At 43.4% G+C, this 20,176-nt stretch overlaps 1 protein-coding gene across 3 annotated transcripts in view; it reads right to left on the bottom strand.

Annotated features, from left to right (window-relative positions):
• MASP1 (MBL associated serine protease 1) overlaps positions 1 to 19,589 on the bottom strand; it is an 89,579-nt gene extending 69,990 nt beyond the window's left edge. Inside the window, exons 1-2 of one of the 3 annotated variants that reach the window (XM_056807689.1) lie at positions 19,259 to 19,589; positions 9,202 to 9,433 (exon numbers count right to left, since the gene is read on the bottom strand). In XM_056807689.1, the coding sequence (XP_056663667.1) occupies positions 9,202 to 9,433; positions 19,259 to 19,434 (408 nt within the window). In that variant the 5' untranslated portion in view covers positions 19,435 to 19,589. The remainder of the gene's footprint in view (positions 1 to 9,201; positions 9,434 to 19,258) is intronic. The other 2 variants (XM_056807691.1, XM_056807692.1) reach the window with 2 other exon arrangements.
• Between the last annotated feature and the right edge of the window lie 587 nt (positions 19,590 to 20,176).

Genomic DNA, 20,176 nt, shown 5'->3' with positions numbered 1-20,176 from the left:
TGTTTCCTTGGCTTAGCACAGTGCCCAGCACATAGTAGGTGCTTCTTCATTCACATGTGGCAATGTCTTTTCTCTGATATGGTATAGTGGATAGGACATGGGTCTTGTGGTCAGAAAGACCTGTATTCGGTTCCTGCTTAGGAACTTATAATTTGACCCTTGGAGGCCACTAGATCTCTCTCTGCCTCTGCCTCAGCTTCCCTCATCTGTAAAATAAAGGGGTTGCTAAGCTCCTTATCACTAAATCTATGATCCTATGTAAGTTCCTTAAGAAGTGGGACTGTATCATCTTCTGGTTTTGCATTTCCAGAATCCAGAACTCCATTTACTTAATAATTATTTGATGAGTGGACTTTGACTATCAGATAACGTGAAAACTCATCCAGGTGGCATTGTACAAACCAGTGCCCAAATAACTTTGGGGTCTCTTTCACACAAATCTTCTCCATCTACTCAGTATTCCAGTCAAAGTGGTTCACTACACTGTTAACTAAACTGGACTTGCCATCTCCTTTGCTCAGGCTGTCCCTCATGTGTGGAATCTACTCCGTCGTCATCTCAGAGTGTCAAAATCTTTCTTTTCTTTCCAAGATCAGCCTATTTCCCCTCTTCTTTCTGAAAAACACCCAGGGGAGAAGAGGACGTGGGTCCCTCATTGACACATTGATACGTCTGATTAGAGAGTGAGGAGGGCAGGGAAGGGCTACCTGCCAATGTCTCCCTCTATCCAGGGCCCCGTCAGCAAGTCTTTTCCTGCTACAAGATGCAGCTGATGACGGCTGCTTTTATCTGCTTCACCAAGAGGCTGATGGATTTTTGTCATCCTGACACTGTCATCCTTGCAAGGTCTGAACATGGTGCTAATTAGTGAGAAATGGTGTTCTCGGTTAGAGAAGAGCTGAGAGCCAACACCTCCCTAAATCTCAGAACTGGATCTCAAGGACCGCGGGTCTGACCTGAACCCTCGGGATCATTCAGGCAGAGTGGTCTTCCAACCTTGCTTGGTGGGGTGTCCACCAGCTCCCTGGGGCACCCAGTGCCATTCTGGGACAGACCTCGTTGTTAGGAGGTTTTCCTGACTTCCAGCCCAGATCTGCTTCTCTGCCATTTCCACAAGCTCCTCCTCTGGGGCCAAGCAGAACAAGGTTAATCCCTCTTTCATGTGACAACACTTCAAATAACCAACATAGCTTGAGTCCATTCCAAGAAGAAATAGAGAAATAAAAGCCACCAAAAAGAGATTCTCCACCAAGCATCACTTATGTGAAGTCCCTGCTCTTCCTTGCAAATCCAAGCCAACCAACTTTTATTAAGCGCCTTCTGTATGCCAGGCATGGTACTAAGGCTAAAGATAAAAAGAGGGAAAACCTTGCAAATGAAACAAAACAAAAACCAAGAAATAAAACCTGCTCCTTGTGTTAATCTCATCTTCCTCTGCTAGTGTCTGTTCTGTTGTCTGATCTTCACTTTTCAAGAGTCCTGATGACATCACAGCATCATTGACCCATGTGTGAATTGGACTGAAGGGAGATGGAGCGGCACAAAGCCATTAGCCTCACTCCCTCTTCCAGAGTCATCCAAGACCAATGACAGGACAGAACACAGGTTCCCTGAAGGCAAAATCTGTCTTCCTTTTTTGGGAAGGTTTCTATGTGCAGGACACTTTGCTGGGCTCGGAGACATGAAAATCACAGGCTCCTGAATCTAAAACTGGAAGGCACCTCAGAAGTCATTGCCTTCAACTGCCTCATTTTATAGAGGAGAAAACTGAAACCCAAAGAGATTATGACTTGCCCAAGGTCACACAGGCACCAACACCCAAGTTCTCCTGACTCCAAGTTTAGGGCTCTGTATTCTTCACTGAACCATAGTAGCTCTCAAGGTATCAATGACAGTACCTTACCTAGAGGAGCTCGTAGTCCATGGGTACACTGAGAAAGGGGTGGGAGGATTTGTGCAGGAGAGGTAGAGAAAATGTGAGGATGGAGAAAACACTTTGATGGTTGGGGTAGGAGTTGGAGGGCTGAGGAGGTGCCAACTCAGCTGAACTGAGCCTGGAAGGATGATGGAAGGAAGTTTATTGGTTGACTAATATTTAGCAGTCTCACATCATAATTAATTGTATAGCACTTTATGGAGAACTTCAGTATATACTACCTCATTATGAATGAATGCAAAACAAATAATCAAACATTTTATGAGCTATGTGGTAGGGATAGAAGTAGAAAAACAAGACAGTTTTGGTTGTCAAGGACCTGTCATTGTAATAGGAGGATTGACGAATATCTTTGTAAATGCAGCACCCCCATTTTACAGATGAGGAGACTGAGGTCTTTATGAAGTTCACTGATTTCTCTAAGGCCATATAGCTAGCCATAGAAGCACAGAATTTTAGAATTAGAATGGACCTCTGTGGATATTTCATTCAACTCTTAACCCCCAAAGGAGTGCCCATCAGATGCCCTATCATCATCACACACTGTCTGGTCTGGTCAGTGACTTGCAGGCATGGAGACCAATTAAAAAATGCAAGACTCCAGCTATATATACCCCCCACTTGTCTTTCCCTCTAGTCTGGCTCATGCTGGCTACTGGATTGACTCATGGCTAGAAATGGTTAACAGATGTGGCCAACTCTCTTTGGGGACCAAGGTTTGTAGCAATCTTTTGAGGGAATCTGATAGATAAGTGGATGGAGGGCTGAGCTTGTAGTCAGGAGAACCTGAATAACAATATAAAGTCAGACATTTACTAGCTGGATAAGTGTGGAGAAGTCACTTAATCTTACTTTGCCTCAGTTTCCCCATTTCTCAGGGTAGTTGTGGGACTCATTAAGATAATAGGCGTAAAGTCTTTGGCAGCTCTGAAAGCAGCTATGTGAGTGTTGTTTTGTCAGGCATCAGCCCTTAACTTGGTGCTGGCTCCCCTTTCCCAGGCCCCACAAGGTGATTTAGTGCCCACCGATTGGGACCTCAACATAGACTCTACACATTGAACTTGGGGATGAGCGCATGCCTAGAGGACATTTTCTTGCTTCCTTGAAACAGTTTTGTTGTCATGCTAATGACTGACAATGCCTCCAGACAAACATCTTCCCTTTCTCCCTTGCTCAAACCCACCCAATAGACAGACTCTGACAGAAAGCAAGGAGAGTCTGTCATTCTTCTAGGTCCTTTTATTCCAATTGTTTTCCTCCAAATTAACCGAGTAGGAGAGAGACAGTGCTGTGTTCAAAGGCCAATTTTTTGTTTTTCTACACGGCTTGAAATGTCCCAACCTGCTCCCTGTGTCCATTAGCTTGCAGTGGGGAGAGGGGGGTTAGGAGAACCTCCTGACTGGTGCCACATTTGCACTCGGTCTGGGCCAGGATCTGTCCTGGGTAGAAGGCTGACCTCCAGTTGATGAGATGGCTCTCACCAGAGCAAACTAGTGTGCATGAAGGGAACAGATGGAAAAAATTCAGCTGAACTCTGCCCATTCATATGCAGTCTTCCGTTTAGCACTTTCTGATGTGCTGAGCTCTAAGCTCTGCGCCATGGGAGAGGACAAGGGAGGCTGAAGGTCTTGAGTCTGCCCTCAAGGACATTTACAAGTGACTGGAGAGAATGGACAAAGGCTTATTCAGCTAATGTTTCCAGCATGGTGGGGGACCAGTGTAGAGGAGGAGGTATGGTTCTGGTTAATCCAAGAGCCTAGGAGAGGCAGAGTCGATTGTTCTCTTTCTGCCAGTGACACCGGGAATATTCACTAAGGGCTTTACCATTTACAAAGTCCACAGGACATTGGGTGGGTGAAGTTCTTTATGAGTATGGCTCCAGTAAGGGAGAAAAGGAAAGATAATCCTTTGCCAGTAGGAATTGCTGAGCATTAGCATGATAACAAAACTGTTTTAAGGAAGCTTCCTGGAACAGTGGCTAGAATGGTGGAGTTGGAGCTAAGAAGACTTGGGTTCAAATCCCAAGCCTGACTTTGCTAGTTGTGCAACATTGGTCAAATTATTTAATCACTTTGTGCCTCAATTTCCATATTTGTAAAGTGAAGGGATTGGGCTCAATGGATTCTTTTTTTTTTAAACTTTTACCTTCCATATTGACTCCAAGGCAGAAGAGTGTTAAGGGCTAGGCAATGGGGGTCAAGTGACTTGCCCAGGGTCACACAGCTGGGAAGTGTCTGAGACCAGATTTGAACCACTGAACTCAATCCACTGAGCTACCCAGCTGCCTCTGGCTCAATGGATTCTAAATCTAAGATGCTTTTCTCACAATAACCTAAGTTCAGATAATGCAAATATCTATATCTATTTTTGTTTCAGTCCTGTGATTCCAATGGTGTAAGGAACTCTCAGTGAGGAAACTCCCTTCATCAACATAGACCAGTACTTGTTCTACTCCTTACAATCTTAGAGAATTGACTAGAGCCCTGAGAAGCTAAGCATCGTGTCCAATGTCACCTAACTAGTATCTTTCAGAGTCAGGGGTGAAACCAGGTTTTCCTGATTCCAAGGCTGGCTTACTGTTCACTATGCAAAGCTACCAATCAGTGTAAGTATTGCTTTCTTTGCTTTATAATTGAAGACACTGAGGGTCAAATCAAAGTGGTTTAAAGACTTATCAATGATCATTTGGTTGTTAAGTGGAAAAACTGAGCTTATTATTAGCCAGAACTAAAATCTAGGTCTTCTTAACACAAATTCAATGTTTAACCCTCTATATAAAGGGATATATTGTGTAAAGATAGAATTGTTTTTTCTTTCATCCATTCCAATCCACTCCATCCATCCATCTACCATCATAAACAAATATTTAATTCCCTACTACGTGCCAAGCACTGTACTAGGTGGCTAACACAAAGTCAAAAATGAGCCTCTTTTGCTCCAATTTGCACTAGTCCAATAACAACCAGTCGAATCCAATCCAATCTACCAATGGATACTTGATACATATGGAGAATGAATGGTCTTGTAGCACCAGGGAGATGATTTTTTCATAATGCCTTACATATATTTAGCAACTCATCACAGAATCTCTGAGTAGGAAAGAATCTCAGAGCACATGTAGTTTATACCCGAAAAAATCCCCAAATCCTTTGTATAGTATCTTCAAATGGCCAAACAACCTTTGCTTGAAGACTTCTATTGGGGAAAAGTCCATTACATATGAACGTTTGTATATGGTCCCAAGCCTGACAGAGTTCACAAGGAAGAAACTCTCCACCCTGACAATCCTTTGGACTTCAGGATCATTTATCATTTTGGAGTTAGACAATGTGATGAGGAGGCATCCTTTCAAGAAAGCTTTAGAAACAGCCTGGATGAAGCATCTAGGTGGTACAGTGTCTAGAGCATCAGGCCTGGAGTTGGAAGGATCTGGGTTCAAATCAGACACTTCCCAGCTGTGTGATCTTGGCAAGTCACTTATCCGTTTGCCCAGCCCTGGTCCTCTCTTAGAGTTGCTACTAAGACATTGAGTATGGGTTTAAAAAAAGAAAAGAAAAGAAACAGACTCGTATCTCTTCTCTTAAATGGGGTTTTCATATGGCATTGACTGAATTCAAGAAGATGAAGATCATGCTCTCTGCAGTTTCTTTCTAGACAAGAGATTTAATTGTTCAGGTCAGGGTCTGTTTCCCAGAAATTTGTCTTGAAACTTAGTGACTGACCCTCAGGTTCTGTGCTAGGGCTAGGGACACAGAACGAAAAGGAAACCATTGTCTACCTCTAATTCCACTGGGGAGATACAATGTATAAACAGGTTAATAAATACATCAAGAGGAGAAAGTGTTAGCACAATGTGGGGGGGGGGTGGAGGGGGTGGAGGGACACATCCTAGTAATTCAGCATTCTCTAGTATTAAGGACCTGTGAAGTGGTCACTAATGTCTGTGTAAATGGATGCTAATAGCCTGTCTTCTTGAGGCTTTAGCCTTGGTCTAATGGTTAGGAAGGTGTTCTGGACCTTAAACTTCTATTTACCTCTTTGATCTAACAGACTTAATCTCATAAAATGAAATTTCATAGTTATAAAAGTAAAGGCTTATATGCTGTTAATTATATTTATATTCCCAGGACTTAGGAACTTAGCACAGTGCCAGAAACATAGTAATGGTTATTTAAATTATTCTCCCTCTTTCTCCCTCTCCCTCTCCCTCCCTTCCTCCCCCCCTCTTTCTCTCTCTCTCCCTCTCTCTCCCTCCCTTTCTCTCCCTCTCTCTCTCTTCCTCTCCCTCTCCCTCTCCCTCTCTCCCGCTCCCTCTCTCTCCCTCTCTCTCTCTTCCTCTCCCTCTCCCTCTCCCTCTCCCTTCCTCCCTCTCTCCCTCCCTCCCTTCCTCCCTCCCTCCCTCCCTCTCTCTCTCTCTCTCTCTCTCTCTCTCTCTCTCTCTCTCTCTCTCTCTCTCTCTCTCTCGTTCTCTCTCTCTCTCTCTCTCTCTCTCTCTCTCTCTCTCTCTCTCTCTCTCTCTCTCTCTCTCCCCCCTCTCTCTTTCTCTGTCTGTCTTCCTCCCTTGCTCTTCTCTTTCCTTGTCTCTGTCTCTCTCTCTCTCCATGGTATTCCTTTTTGTTTGTTTGTTGATGCCTTCTTTCATGATGTTGGAGGTCTTAAAAGCAGATGATGCCAAAGAAAACCCGAATAAAACAATAGTGGTCTGTGTGACTGGGGTTATTTCAACCTAATTGTGTCTGAGTTCAAAGGCATAAAGTTCGTCATGTTTGTTGTTTTCCCCTCAGCTTGGGATTCAACAATTTGGCTCAAAGTCCACCAGGATGAGCACAACTTGTTTCCCAGAACTTTGTTTGCCTGACCTTCCCCAGAGAACCTGCTGGATAGTCATCACTATTTTCCTGTAAGCCCTCATGGTTGGGTTTGTCTTCATCTTCACCCAGAAATAGAAACTGGGAAATACACTGGTACTTTTCTGCCACCAAAGTGTCGGGATGCCATTGAAAGCTCTCTGAAGGCAGGGCCTGTGTGTTAGCCAGATGATTTAGAACCTAGAGATATCTATGTGCCCAGTGACCACTTTAGCCCTGCCTTTTGCCACTCTCTAAATGAAATGGAAAGGTACAAGCTGGGAGAGGTCTTCTAGTCAGCTCCTCATCCTTAAAGAATTCAAAGATTCAAACAGAAAGAGAATGAAAAAGCTGAAACAGCCTAGAATTTCTTGGAAATGTGTTTGAGGGATGACTCTGTGGCAGGAAGGTGAGGATTTTCTGTCTGCAGAAATCCAAATCTATATCTATTTCTAGAAGTATGTATATATCTATATATGAATCTACATAGTTATAGAGATCCATCCATCCATCTGTCTGTCTGTCCATCTATCTATCTATCTATCTATCTATCTATCTATCTATCTATCTATCTATCTATCTATCTATCTATCACGTCTCGCTCTATCTTTGTCAGGACTTCCTTCAATTAATTTGGTTTGAGCAGAATCATCTTTCAAAAAGACAAACACCCCTGGGAGGGTCAATGAACTCTCAGTTATCCACATGATTGTGAAAATTATTTGGTCTATTTTCCTTCTGACCCCTGACAAGATACCCATCCAATGAGCAAATGGGAGTTTTGTGAGGGGAGATTGAAGGGAACACGAAATACACTGCCAAACAAGTAGATGCAAAAGGGAGACAGAATAGGAAATGGGTAGATGCCAAAGACAGATGTCAGTTGGCTTGTACTTAGGTTACAGACACTTTTGTGTCATACTTTTAAGTCTTCCAGCTAGGCATCTAGGTAGTTCAATGGATAGAGTACTGGACTTGAAGTTAAGAAGATTTGAGTTCAAATCTTGTCTCACACATTAGCTATGTGACTTGGGCAAGTCATTTAACCTCCATTTGTAGTAGTTGCCTTTCTCACAGGGCTGTTATGAGGATCTGAGATAAAATTTGTAAAGCACATAGAAAGCACTTAATAAATGCTTATTTTCTTGGCAGGGCCTTCCAGAGCTTGACCTTCATGGGTGTTGTTGTATCTACATGATGGGTTTAAAAGCTTTTGTTGGCCAATTTGGGAAGCTAACTGCCATTGTTTCTATATGTTTCAATGGGAAAATATTGCTAAAATTCCAAACACTTGGTATTTATAACTCAATTATTTATTGGACTCTATTCAAAGGGAAGGTTGCCTTGATAATCCACAACACCCAGCAACCCACTGGCATCTTCCCCTCTGTTATTTAAGGCCCAGACTGAATTCTGCCATCTTCAGGAAGACTCTCCTGATTTCCCCCTCTTCAAAACCCCCACTAGACTCAGTATTCTACCAGTTATTACAGTCACTGGAAGGAATGGCCTTGTGGATGTTTCTTGAGTCCTTGAATGTTGTAACCATGGTTCATCCATTTTTGTGTCCTAGCTTGGGTCATAATTGGTGCTTAATAAATGAATGAACGACTGATCAGATGAATGGGAACAATGAAGAACATTAAATCTGTAGAAGAATTTATAAGGATACAGGGACTCTCTGTCTCTCTCTCTGCATCTCTATTTCTGTCCCTCTCCTCCCCTCTGTCTATCTTTTTCTCTGTCTCTTTTCTCTTTATTTTCTCATTCTCTCCTCTCTCTTCCTCTGTCTCTTTCCTCTCTCCCCCTCTCTCTGTTTCTCTTTCTCTCTCCTTATGACTCTCTCCTTTTTCTCCCTCTCTCCCCCCTCTCTTTTCTCTTTCTCTTCTCTTTCCTTTGTTTCTCTTCTGTCTCTTTGTCTCTTTCCCTCTTTTTTCTCTCTCCCTATGTCTTTCTCATCCCCCCCCCACTTCTCTCTTTTTGTTTATAATGACAAAATCATCAATACTAGTTTATCCAGGTAGTGGCTCTCTGACCACACTTAAATTGTAGGTCATGGAAATCTCTTCTCTGTGGTAATATTCTGGCACACATCCAAAGATAGCCTATATGAAAACATTAGTTTTATCAAGGTAATAGAAGACAGCTAGTGATGCTGGCAAGATTCCTTGCAGTATGCCTAAAGCTTTAAATCTCTGATCTTATTTGATGAGGAAGATCATATTGGTCATTGGCAAAGGGATAGGAATAAATATGGCACCTCTTCATGGCTAAGATGATATTCTAAAAATGGCGTCATTGAGAGGAGGAAAACAACTGAGAAGCTGAAATGCCAGAGGAGACTACAGAATAAAGAATTCTTCCCCATCCCACCCCTAAACTTGTTTGGCCTTGGTTTGAGGGAGGATGCCATCTCACCTTCACATAGTCGTATTCGCAGAGGTAGGAGGACTCCAGGTCAAAATGCATGAAGTACAGCTTGATCCGAAATCCCTCTGGTACTGTGATGTTCCAGGTTACTTCGGAGTCACTGGGATAGGAATCAGGGAAATTTGGGGACTGGATCTCTCCAAACATATCATTCAATTCCACCATGTTTGCAGATGTTCTCAGCAGAGACACATACAGGGAGCAGCAGAGCAGAAAGGCCCTGAAAGACAGGGAGGGGGCCACAGAAGGTCAAGCAGCTTTCCAAGGGCACCTGTGCCTGAGAAGAGCTGATAAAGAAGATAGAGCCTTTGGTTTGACATTCAGGGGGAAGCTAGAAGGAGGTTTTTCATTTTTGAGTTACAATTTAAAATTTTATATATGTATATAAAGCATAATATAGAACAGAAGAATAACATGATACATATAATTTCTTAAATTATAGTAAATAAATTTATCCCAGAGCAGCAAATTCTCATATTAGTTTTGTCCAAAAATTTGTTTCTCATTCTGTTTTTCCCCCTTCCACCTCTCCCCATCCCCAACAAGGCAGGTAATAGGATATATATACATATATACATATAATATATATGTATACATATGATATATATACAATATATATGATATAAAATATACAATATCATATATACATATATATCATAAATATGTATAGGTTGTATCCATATTACCATATAGCACCTATCTCCCTGTTCATGGTTGTTAGAGAAGACATATATTGCTTACATAAGAGAAAAATTTATGTCAGGGATCAAGGGAAGAATAATGTTTCCATCTGCATTCAGAGTCCATCTGTTCAAGACTTTGTTTTTAGCATCATAATTGAACTCACTCTAGAAAAATTATAGTAAAAACTCATGTTGATGACTTATACAGTTCTTTTGTCCAAAACTCTATGAAGCCAACCTTGGAATCAGAAAGACACGAGTTCAAATCTAGGGTCCTGATGCTTACTAACTGTGTAACTTTGAGTAACTCAAGGCTCTAGACAATTGTCTAGACCTGCTTTGAGAGAGTTCTTCACTGGGACCTCCCTATTCCAGTGAAATCACAGATCCATAAAATCTAGTTAAAAATAAAACAACCGATGAAGTAGGTAGAACCAGCATCATTGTCTCCAGCTGAGCACACTGAGGCCACAAGATGTTGAATGACTTGCTCAGTCATAGAGCTCCTTGGACTGAGGTCAGACTGGACTCAAGCCCAAGTCTCTGACACTCCATTGAATTCTCCTTTCACTGTCCTATCCTGTCTACCCTTACTCATCCTAGTGACCTTTCTACCAATCTTGTCTAGCTCTGGGGCCTGATTTCTTTCATGGTACCTTGAAAATAGGACCATTCAAAGGAATTCAAGACATTTTTTGAATTGTGATACTTCCTGGAGTCTGTGTAGGAATACTTGCAAGTATGTGGCAGGAGTAGCATCTACTCCACACTAGCTGGATTAGTTTTTTCTTAAAAAGCAATGATGGGGGCAGCTGGGTGGCTTAGTGGATTGAGACCAGGTCTAGAGTAAGGAGGTCCTAAGTTCAAACCCCCATAGCCTAGCCCTTTCCACTCTTCTGCCTTAGAACCAGTGCTTGGTATTGATTCTATGATGGAAGGTAAAGGTTTAAAAAAAGGCAATAATACCCTCCTAACTGGTCCAAGAGATGAAGGCTTGAACCACTAGGGAAATCTTCTGGTGACTAAGAATAAAAACCCAGCACATGAGTACTTGACATATTCTTCTGACCAGGAGAGCTGCCAAGGTAAACTCAGAACCGTGGAGAGCCACTTCTGCCTGAACCAAAGTAGGAGCCTTACTGAAGAGCATTTCCATGATATCATGAAACAAACTTCCTTTTGCTAAATGGATGTAAGGTTTAACCTCTGGATTGTCCTGAGTTAATTCTGACCCACATAAAGGGATGTGTGTGTGTGTGTGTGTGTGTGTGTGTGTGTGTGTGTGTGTGCGCGTGTGTGTGTTGGCTTACTTCTTTGAGGGTATAGACCAGATATCTTCAAATTTTCAAGTCTTTGTAATGGTCTCACAAAGAAGAGGGATCAACCTTGTTCTGTATGGCCCCAGAAGGCAGAAGTAGGAGTGATGAGCAGAAGCTATGGAAGACAAGATTTCAGCTGGATATCAGGGAAAATTAGAGCTCATAATTAGGGCAACCTGCAAATGGGATGGGCTGCCTTAGATGGATCCTGACCAATACAGAGACCTGGAGGTTTTCACACAAAGGCTAGCTGACCCATTGCCAATGTTTTCCTAAGCATTGTTTTGGGGTTTGTTTGTACTTCACAGCTTAAGAAATCTCTGCCAGATTTGGAAATATGCCCAAAGGGCTTTAAAAGACTCTGTATCCTTTGATCCAGCCATACCACTGCTGGGTTTATACCCCAAAGAGATAATAAGGAAAAAGACTTGTTCAAAAATATTCATAGCTGTGCTCTTTGTGGTGGCAAAAACTTGGAAAATGAGGGGATGCCCTTCAATTGGGGAATGGCTGAACAAATTGTGGTATATGTTGGTGATGGAATACTATTGTGCTGAAAGGAATGATGAACTGGAATGACCTTCAGGAAGTGATACAGAGTGAGAGGAGCAGAACCAGGAGAACATTGTACACAGAGACTGATACACTGTGGTACAATTGAATGTAATGGACTTCTCTCCTAACAGCAAAACAATGATCCAGGACAATTTGGAGGGACTTATGAGAAAAAACACTATCTACATTCAGAGGAAGAACTGTGGGAGTAGAAACTCAGAAGAAAAACAATTGCTCAATCACAAGGGTCGATGAGGATATGACTGGGGATATAGACTCTAAAGGATCACCCTAGTGCAAGTATCAATGGTATGGAAATGGGTCTTGATCAATGAAACATGTAAAACCCAGTGGCATTGCTCATAAGCTATAGGAGGGAGATTGAGGGAGGGGAGGGAATGAACATGAATCATGTAACCATGGAAAAATATTCTTAATTAATTAGTTAATTATAATAAAAAAGAAGTCTCTGCCAGCTCTGAAGTTATGATTTTGTGAAGTCCCCACAACAGATGTTCTTTGTCTTTTTTTTCACATTTTTTCCACATCTCTCTTCTAGCATTTATTATTTTCCTTTCCTATCATGTTAGTCAATTTGCTAGGAGTGAGGTGGTATCACAGAGGTGTCTTAATCTGAACTTCTCTTATTGAGAGTGAGTTAGAACTTTTTGTGTTGTGATTCTAGCTAGTTTTCTATGAAAACTCTAGATAGTTTTTTTAGTGAAAACTGACAATTCAAATCCTGAGACCATTTATCAGTTGGGGAATAATAAAACAACAACAACAAATATGCACTGTTGGTGGAATTGTGAACTGGTCCTACCATTCTGGAGAACAATTTGGAACTGAACCCAAAGGCTGATAAAACTGTGCATACTCTTTGACCAGCAATACCACTACCAGGTCTATATCTCAAAGAGATCAAAGGAAAGAGAAAAGGACCCCTAAATACAAAAATATTGGGAGCTGCTCTTTTTGTGGTGGCAAAGAATCGGGAATTGAGAAAACATCCATCAATTGGGGAATGGCTGAACTGATGTGAAGGAACTGAACAGAACTAGGAAGACCCAGGAATAGCAATAATCTAAGGATAACCCACTGTGGAAGACTTAGTCACTGATAAAGCCAGTGATCTAAGACAAACCCAAATGACTCATGATGGAAAGTACTCTCCACCTCCAGAGAGAGAACCCAATGAACTCGAAGTGCAGACTGAAGAATATTTTTTTAATTTCTCTAGTTTATCTTGCAACATGGTTAATATGGAAATATATTTTGCATGACTTCACATGTATAATGGATATCATATTGTTTGCTTTCTTAATGGGTGGAGGAGGGGTGGGAGAGAGGGAGAGAATTTGGAACACATAATTTAAAAAAGTATGAAAAAGAAAAATTAGAGTTGAATTGCCTCAATCAGTGTCTGATTTGGAAAAATATTATAAAGATTAAAAATTTTAAAAATTTAATTGCTTTTGATGATTTTGCATGATATTTATCTGCTCCATATTATAACTCTCAAGAAAATATGAGCTCCTCAGAGATGAGGACTTCTGCTTTTTCATTTGTTTTCCCACTGCCTAATATAGTGCTTAAGAAATATTGGTGGAATTGAGTTTTGGGGAAGATGAAAAGGGAGTCATTTAACTAACAAATCAGGCTTCAAGAAAAGCAAATGATATGCTAGAAAGAGCAATGACTTTGATTCAAATTTTTGAGTGAGGATCCTGGAGGAGCAGAGGAAGGAAGTTAACTATCCAAGGTCACCAAGCACACAAATTAGCTCCAGAATCTGTAAGTTGTGATTCCAAGGACAGCACTCCAGCCTCTTGCTCATATCCTGATGCTTCCTCCTCCAACCCCTGCAATAGCTAGAAAAATCCAGTGACTGGATCTTATGATGACATTATAAAATATTTTCAAGTTTGCAAGTCATTTTATATATAGTATCTCATTGAGGTTCCTAACAACCTTATAAGATACTACTAAAGCTAGATTATCCTCATTTTATAGATGATGAGACAGAGTTTACCCAGGATTACACAGTAAGTGTCAGAGGAAAAATTTGAACTCAAGTCTCTGTGGTTCTTAGGCTAGAGTACTACCCATGACACCACATTGCTTCTGATGACAAAAAACAGGATGCACCTCTCTAGATGTCTTCCACACCATCTCCTCCCTCATTTTCTGTTCTACAAAGAAAGCACTAGCCTTACTGGTCTGGCTCCAGAATCAGTCTTACCTTCATCAGCATGCCCTGGATTGCACAAGGTTGAAAGGTCCAGTTTCCCCATTGTTGTTTTTCCAAGTCATGTGATTGGGACTTTGGTTTCCCCAGTCCATTTTTGTCCATGACTGGAAAGGCATTGATTTATGCCACACTCTGGGCTTTTCCCCTCTCTATACCCTCACGATGATTTTTAAAGGCTCTAAGTCAACATCCCCTCACATATAGAGTAATCCATGGTGCACACTTGGAAAATTGCTCTAAGTTGCCAACTGAGGGCTATAAATGCCCACAGTAATTCACCACCAGCCCTCTCCCTGTCCTCAAATGTTTTATCCAGTTAGTGAAGGCATTGTCTATCCAGCGTTCAGCAGCTGCTCTCTATTAGCAAAGAGGAAACCCGACCAGTTTTTTTGGCTAGATGATAGGGGCAGAGCTCTGAGGGGCAGAGTTCTGATGCCAGGACACCATCTTCTTCCACAGGAAGAGAAGGCACAAGTGTCTGTGTGAATGTGATGAATTGGGGAGAGGAGGTAGAAAATCTCCTGGACCCCAACTCCCCAAGGAGGGAGAGATCAGCCATTAGCAAATGAAAGGGAGGGCCATTCTTACACTCTCTGCTTACAATGTTAGTCATTTAACCTCAAAATAGCACTTGGATATTTTCATAGGATAATACTTCGAGTAATCTATTAATCACCAAACATTTATGAAATGCCTAAGTGCCGGGAACTGTGCTAAGTGCTGGTGCCACAAAGACAAAACCATCCCTGCCCTCGGGGAGCTTCCATTCTAACAGGGGGAGATAACATGTGATAAGCACAAATATCAAAATGCAGGATTATGGACAGAGTGTGGAGGATAGAGACCAGAAATGGCCCAGATAGGAAAAGCTGCAGGTAGTAGCCAGTGCTCAGATAATTTCCATGTTAAAAAGAAAAACCATCTAGACCAGGGACCTCCTGGAATGGAAAGGTCCTCTGCCACTTCAGCTCTGCAACTCACTGTCTCAGAGGTGGACCCATAGCCCAGAGAGACTGTGACTTGCCCAAGGTCACTTAGCCAGTGAGTGTCAGAGGTGAGGTTCAAAATCAGTTTTTAAGGACTCCAAGGTCAGCCCTGGAATCATCAGGAGATGCTCTTCTCCAGCCTTGCTTTGCTGATGAGGAAATGAAGTCCAGAATGGTTATGTTACTTTCCCAAGACAATTAATAATACTAACTAGCATTTACATGGCACTTGAAAGTTTGTGAAGCACTTTACAGATATTTTATCTCATTTTTTCTTTAAAACAACTCTTCAAGGTAAGTGCTACTGTTAGTCCTGTTTTACAGATGAGGGAACTGAGAAAGCAGTTTGCCTAGAGTCACACAGCTATCGCCCAGGGCCATACACACAAACGTTTGAGACCATATTCAGACTCGGGACTTCCTGAGCCTTGGTCCATCCCTCATTGGAGAACCTTTTCCCAGTTCGAGTGCCAGTTCGAGAGGGCAAATTCAAGCTGTCTGTGAACCCCTGCTTACTGGAGAGAGTTGAGAGAGAAAGTGCTTGCTTTGGGGGCAAGAGAAAAATGTCTTTTGATGCTGGGAAGAGGGGGAATGGAGCAGCTCCCCGGCACTAGGGCTGGGCCACGTCTTCCTGCTACATCTTCACCAGCGATGGATCACTTTGCCACCTAGCTGCTGAGTTATCCCACGGGTAACCGACCCTGGGCTTTGTGAAGGGGACCCCAGAGCTGCCACACCCTTTCTGTTGGCTATTCTGAGGATTTAGATGGGCTGCTCTGCTGTATGTGCTTGGGGAAGGCACTGTACAAATGGAAGTTACTGGGGTCATTCTTGTCCCCCCCCCAAAAAAAAAAGAAGATGGTGTGAGGCTTGGCCAGCAGCACTCACATGCAAAAGTGAGGGGAGAGCTGGGAAGGTGTGCCATGAAGAGCCCTTCGTTTCTCATTTGATTTTGCTTTGGTTTCATGGACCACTATTCATTATGGTCAAGTCCATGTACCTACTGTATGCAGTCTACTGCTAGCCTCTTGGGGTCCTGCCTTTGAGGACCTTAGATTTTGCTTACTTTTGTAGATCAAAACAGATTCAGGTGGAAAGGACAGGGTCCGACTTATGGCTCCCCTCAGTGAATCCAATGGGTCAGACTGAGAAAGGCTGGATTAACTCAAGAGACATGATTTTCTCAGGTCATCGGAACCCTGAGCCCAAAGGGTTGCTGCATCCCAAAGGGGCATCCTGGGGCTTGTGGGATGACTTATGCACCTACAATGAGGAGAGACCTCAGTTCAAATGTTGCCTCTTCATCACTATTTGTACTGAAGTTAACTCAGGGATAACCAATCAGTCAATAAACATTTCTTAAGCATCTTCTTTGTGCCAGTCACTGTGCTAAGGAAAAGATGGGAAAAGATATGAACGAAAGAAAAAGGCAAAAGAGTCTCTGTCCTCAAGGAGCTCACATTCGAATTAGGGAGACACCCTGCAAACAAATACATAAAAGCTAAGCTAAATAGAACATAATTAAGAGAGGGAAGGCACAGGAATGAAGAGGAGAGAGGAAGGCTTCTTGGGGAAGGTGGGATTTTAAGGGAGCCGTGGAAGCCAACAGTCAGAGGTGAGGAGGGAGAGCATTCCAGGCATGGGAGACAGTGAGAGAGAATGTCTAGTAGCATCACATAGAGAGTAGTGAGAGCATCCCTGTGGGGAACCTCCTAGAGCTGAAGGCTTCACCTCTGAATTTACTCTGTGGGTGACCTTAGGTAGGTTGCATTACCTCTCTAGACCTCAGCTTCCTGAAATACTAACCAAGGGTGTTGGACCACATAGTCCCTGAGGCCCCTTTCAGCTTGAGCTCTAGCATCTGAGGCTCTGAAGCTCTGAGCCTTAGTTCCCCCATCTGTAAGTTGAGGCGGAAGGCACCGACAAGCTCATGGAGTGGGGAGGAAAGCCCTTTGTGAGCCTAAATAACCTTAAATTAAACCTCCTCTGTGCTTGAAGCTAAAAGCAAACACTGTCTTGCACTGGTAGAAGGAGCTCTCTCACTGGGACGTCCTTATGCCCATGAAATATTTTTTTAAAAGTGCTCTAGAAATGTGAGCTAATGATGAATCTCTGACCATGCCTAACAATCACAGTGAAGAAGAGCTCATTTATCCCAGTACAGTAGAAATTAATAATGATTAGTAATGAATGAAAGTCCTGCATTATATCATTATTTATGCTTATTAATTAAAGTAATCAAAATGAATAATAAAATACAATTCCTAATGGTTATATACATATATATTTGGACCAGACCTATTAATTCACTGGCATGGTGAAGTTCTTCCAAAGCAGGTTGGCAACTTCTCTCCAATTTCTAACCTTGTCCAGATGGACACTGAGAAGCTACATCATTTATTTACCCAGGGACACATAGCCTGCATGGGTCTGGGGGGGGACATGAACCCTGGTCATCCTTGCACTGAGATTATCTTTTTTTTCCTCATGGCTAATAATTCTCAGTGATTTAAGATGGCAAAGTGCTCTGCACTGATTGTATATTGGAACCCCATAATCCTATGAGAGAGTTGCCACGGCCATTATCAGGGAAGAAGGAAGTTTACAAGGAGCAAACAAGAACCAGCATTCAAATCCAGACTCTGATTTTGTGACCTCAGTTTCCTTCTCTGTAAAGTGAGGGGGTTGGATCAGGTCTCTTCCAGATACAACTCCAAGGTTCTCACTGGGTGCCCTTGGACAAATTGCTTCCTGAGGACTCAATTTCTTCGGTTGTAAAATGAGGCAATTGAACTAGATGATTCTGGAAGTTCCTTCTGCCTGTGAATCTTTGATTGTCATTTTACCAATAAGAATACTGAACCCGGGGCAGCTGGGTGGCTCAGTGGATTGAGAGCCAGGCCTAGAGATGGGAGGATCTAGGTTCAAATCTAGCCTCAGACACTTCCCAGCTGTGTGACCCTGGGCAAGTCACTTGACCCCTATTGCCTAAAAAAAAAAAAAAAAGAATACTGAACCCCAGAGTGGCCATTTGACCAGGATCTCATAATTAGTATCCAGAATGGGACTAGAACCCAGATCTTCCTGACTCCAAGCTCAATGTCATTCTATTTCCAAACCATCACCCTCTAAAGCCTTTCTCAATGAAAACAAGTCAGTTGAGGCAGAGGGAAGGGGTGACACTGTGTTTGGGGATTCATAAAATCTGAGGAGTTTTTGTTTGTTTGGGGTGGTGGTGTTCAAATAGCATCCCAAGGATGCTTAATAAGTTAGGAGATGTGCTACGTCGTAGGAGCGCCCCTAAATGGGACTGCTCTGCTCTGCTCTGCCTGGGGAGAGGAGGGGAGGAGGGATTTGAGAGCCCTCTGGAGGGGTTAGATCAGCCCAAGGTCAGGGAAGCAGGCAGGAGGTTTCAGTTCTTTCTTGGAGGTCTTGGGCTTTGTCTCCCGGCCCTAAACATTCTTAATTGAAGAGGCGCTCATTGCATTTTCCTGATGCCAGTTGCCCAGGCAGTGACTTAGAGGGGACTGTTTGTGCCCTGGTGACAGGTTTTCATTTAGCCAAATTAAGGTTTAACTGGCAAACTTCTGAAGGCTTGGGAAGCCGCAAGAACCCGGCAGTGGGGAAATTGCCTTCTTTTCTGTTCCAAACAAATAAACACCCAACACACACACACACACACACACACACACACACACACACACACACACACACACACACTCACACACACACACACTCACACACACACACTCACACACACACACACACAGCAACACTCCCCCCTTAACCCTGACAACACTATGGAGAGAGCCAAGTGCCTGCTTGTTTCAGAGGAGGAGGCAGAGCAGAAAAAAAGTCACCTTCTGGTAAAGGCAGAATGCAGTTAGCTGCAGGGTGTGTGCCTGCGTGCGTGCGTGTGCGTGCGTGTGTGTGTGTGTGTGTGTGTGTGTGTGTGTGTGTTGGTGAAAGCTAGGGATTCCAGATGGGCGCCCGGAGAAAGTGTCCGAGGGGGAAAGTTGCATCTTTTCAAGTAGCAGAGCAAACTCCAGGCACACTGACCATCCCAGCAAGAACCAGAGCGGCAGACTGAGGGGAGACCAGCCAGCCTGCTCGGCATGGGGAGAGAAAGATTCGCTGGAGAGTAGATACAGAAATGGTCAGAGGGGCCCCTCCAGGCAGCTCTGTTTGCCCCCGAGAGGAAAAGCGCTTGCCATCCCCGCTCCTAGCATTTCTGGGGCCCCTGGCACTCACCTCATGGTTTCTGCCTTGGCTGCTCTTGGGGGCTTTGGATTCTGCCTCCCTGACTTATTTTTGCAGCGTCTCTTCCCTGGTGTCAGTTCTGGGGCTGGCTCTCCTGGGCTCCACTCTGTCTTATCTTTGTTCTGAGAGTCCTGTGTGTGTCTGGGGAGTTGGCTGGCATTCTCCATTCAGGTCACGCCTTCTCCTGCCTGCAACAGACCTCTCTCTCTCTCTCTCTCTCTCTCTCTCTCTCTCTCTCTCTCTCTCTCTCTCTCTCTCTCTCTCTCTCTCTCTCTCTCTCTCTCTCTCTCTCCCTCTCTCTCTCTCTCCCTCCCTCCCTCCCTCCCACCACCCTCCCTCCCGTCCCTCTTCTCCCTCCTTTCTCCTCTTCCTGTTCCTCCTCCCCCCTCCCCTAGTCTCCCCTACTACTCTCTTGTCTGCCTTCCCTTCTATTCTCCGTCCTTCAGTCCTCTTCCCGTCCCTTCTATCTCTGTCTCTGTGTCTCTCTGCTCTCCAGCTCTCTGGGATTTTTTTCTGTGTCCTTTTCCAGATGGCCACAATTGCTGTCCCTCAGGACATGCTCAAAGACAAGGCAAAACAGTAATAACAAAACACACCAAAGGGGAAAATGCCATTTACTAGGAAAGAACAAATTGCGAGGAAAATCTTCCCCTGCTCACATGAGACGGCACCTCTGGCCAGACCCCGAGTCCCCAGCCCAGCTCCTCAAGCGAGTCTGCCAACAACTATAGGTTTCCTATGAAAGGGAGTCTTGGCAAGGAACTCCAGGCAGGCTAGGTCCCTTCTCTTGCACAGTTGGTCTTTCTCACTAAAAGTAAAACTTTTGTAGTTGTTTACCCCCTCCTTGGGAATTGTGTCACTGTCCAGGGAGCCGATCCAGCCCAGAGAGACATGGTGGATCCGAGAGAC

The sequence above is a fragment of the Monodelphis domestica genome, chromosome 8 (genome assembly GCF_027887165.1).
Source record: "Monodelphis domestica isolate mMonDom1 chromosome 8, mMonDom1.pri, whole genome shotgun sequence".
NCBI classification, from domain to species: domain Eukaryota; kingdom Metazoa; phylum Chordata; class Mammalia; order Didelphimorphia; family Didelphidae; genus Monodelphis; species Monodelphis domestica.
This window is presented reverse-complemented; position numbering and strand designations above follow the sequence as displayed.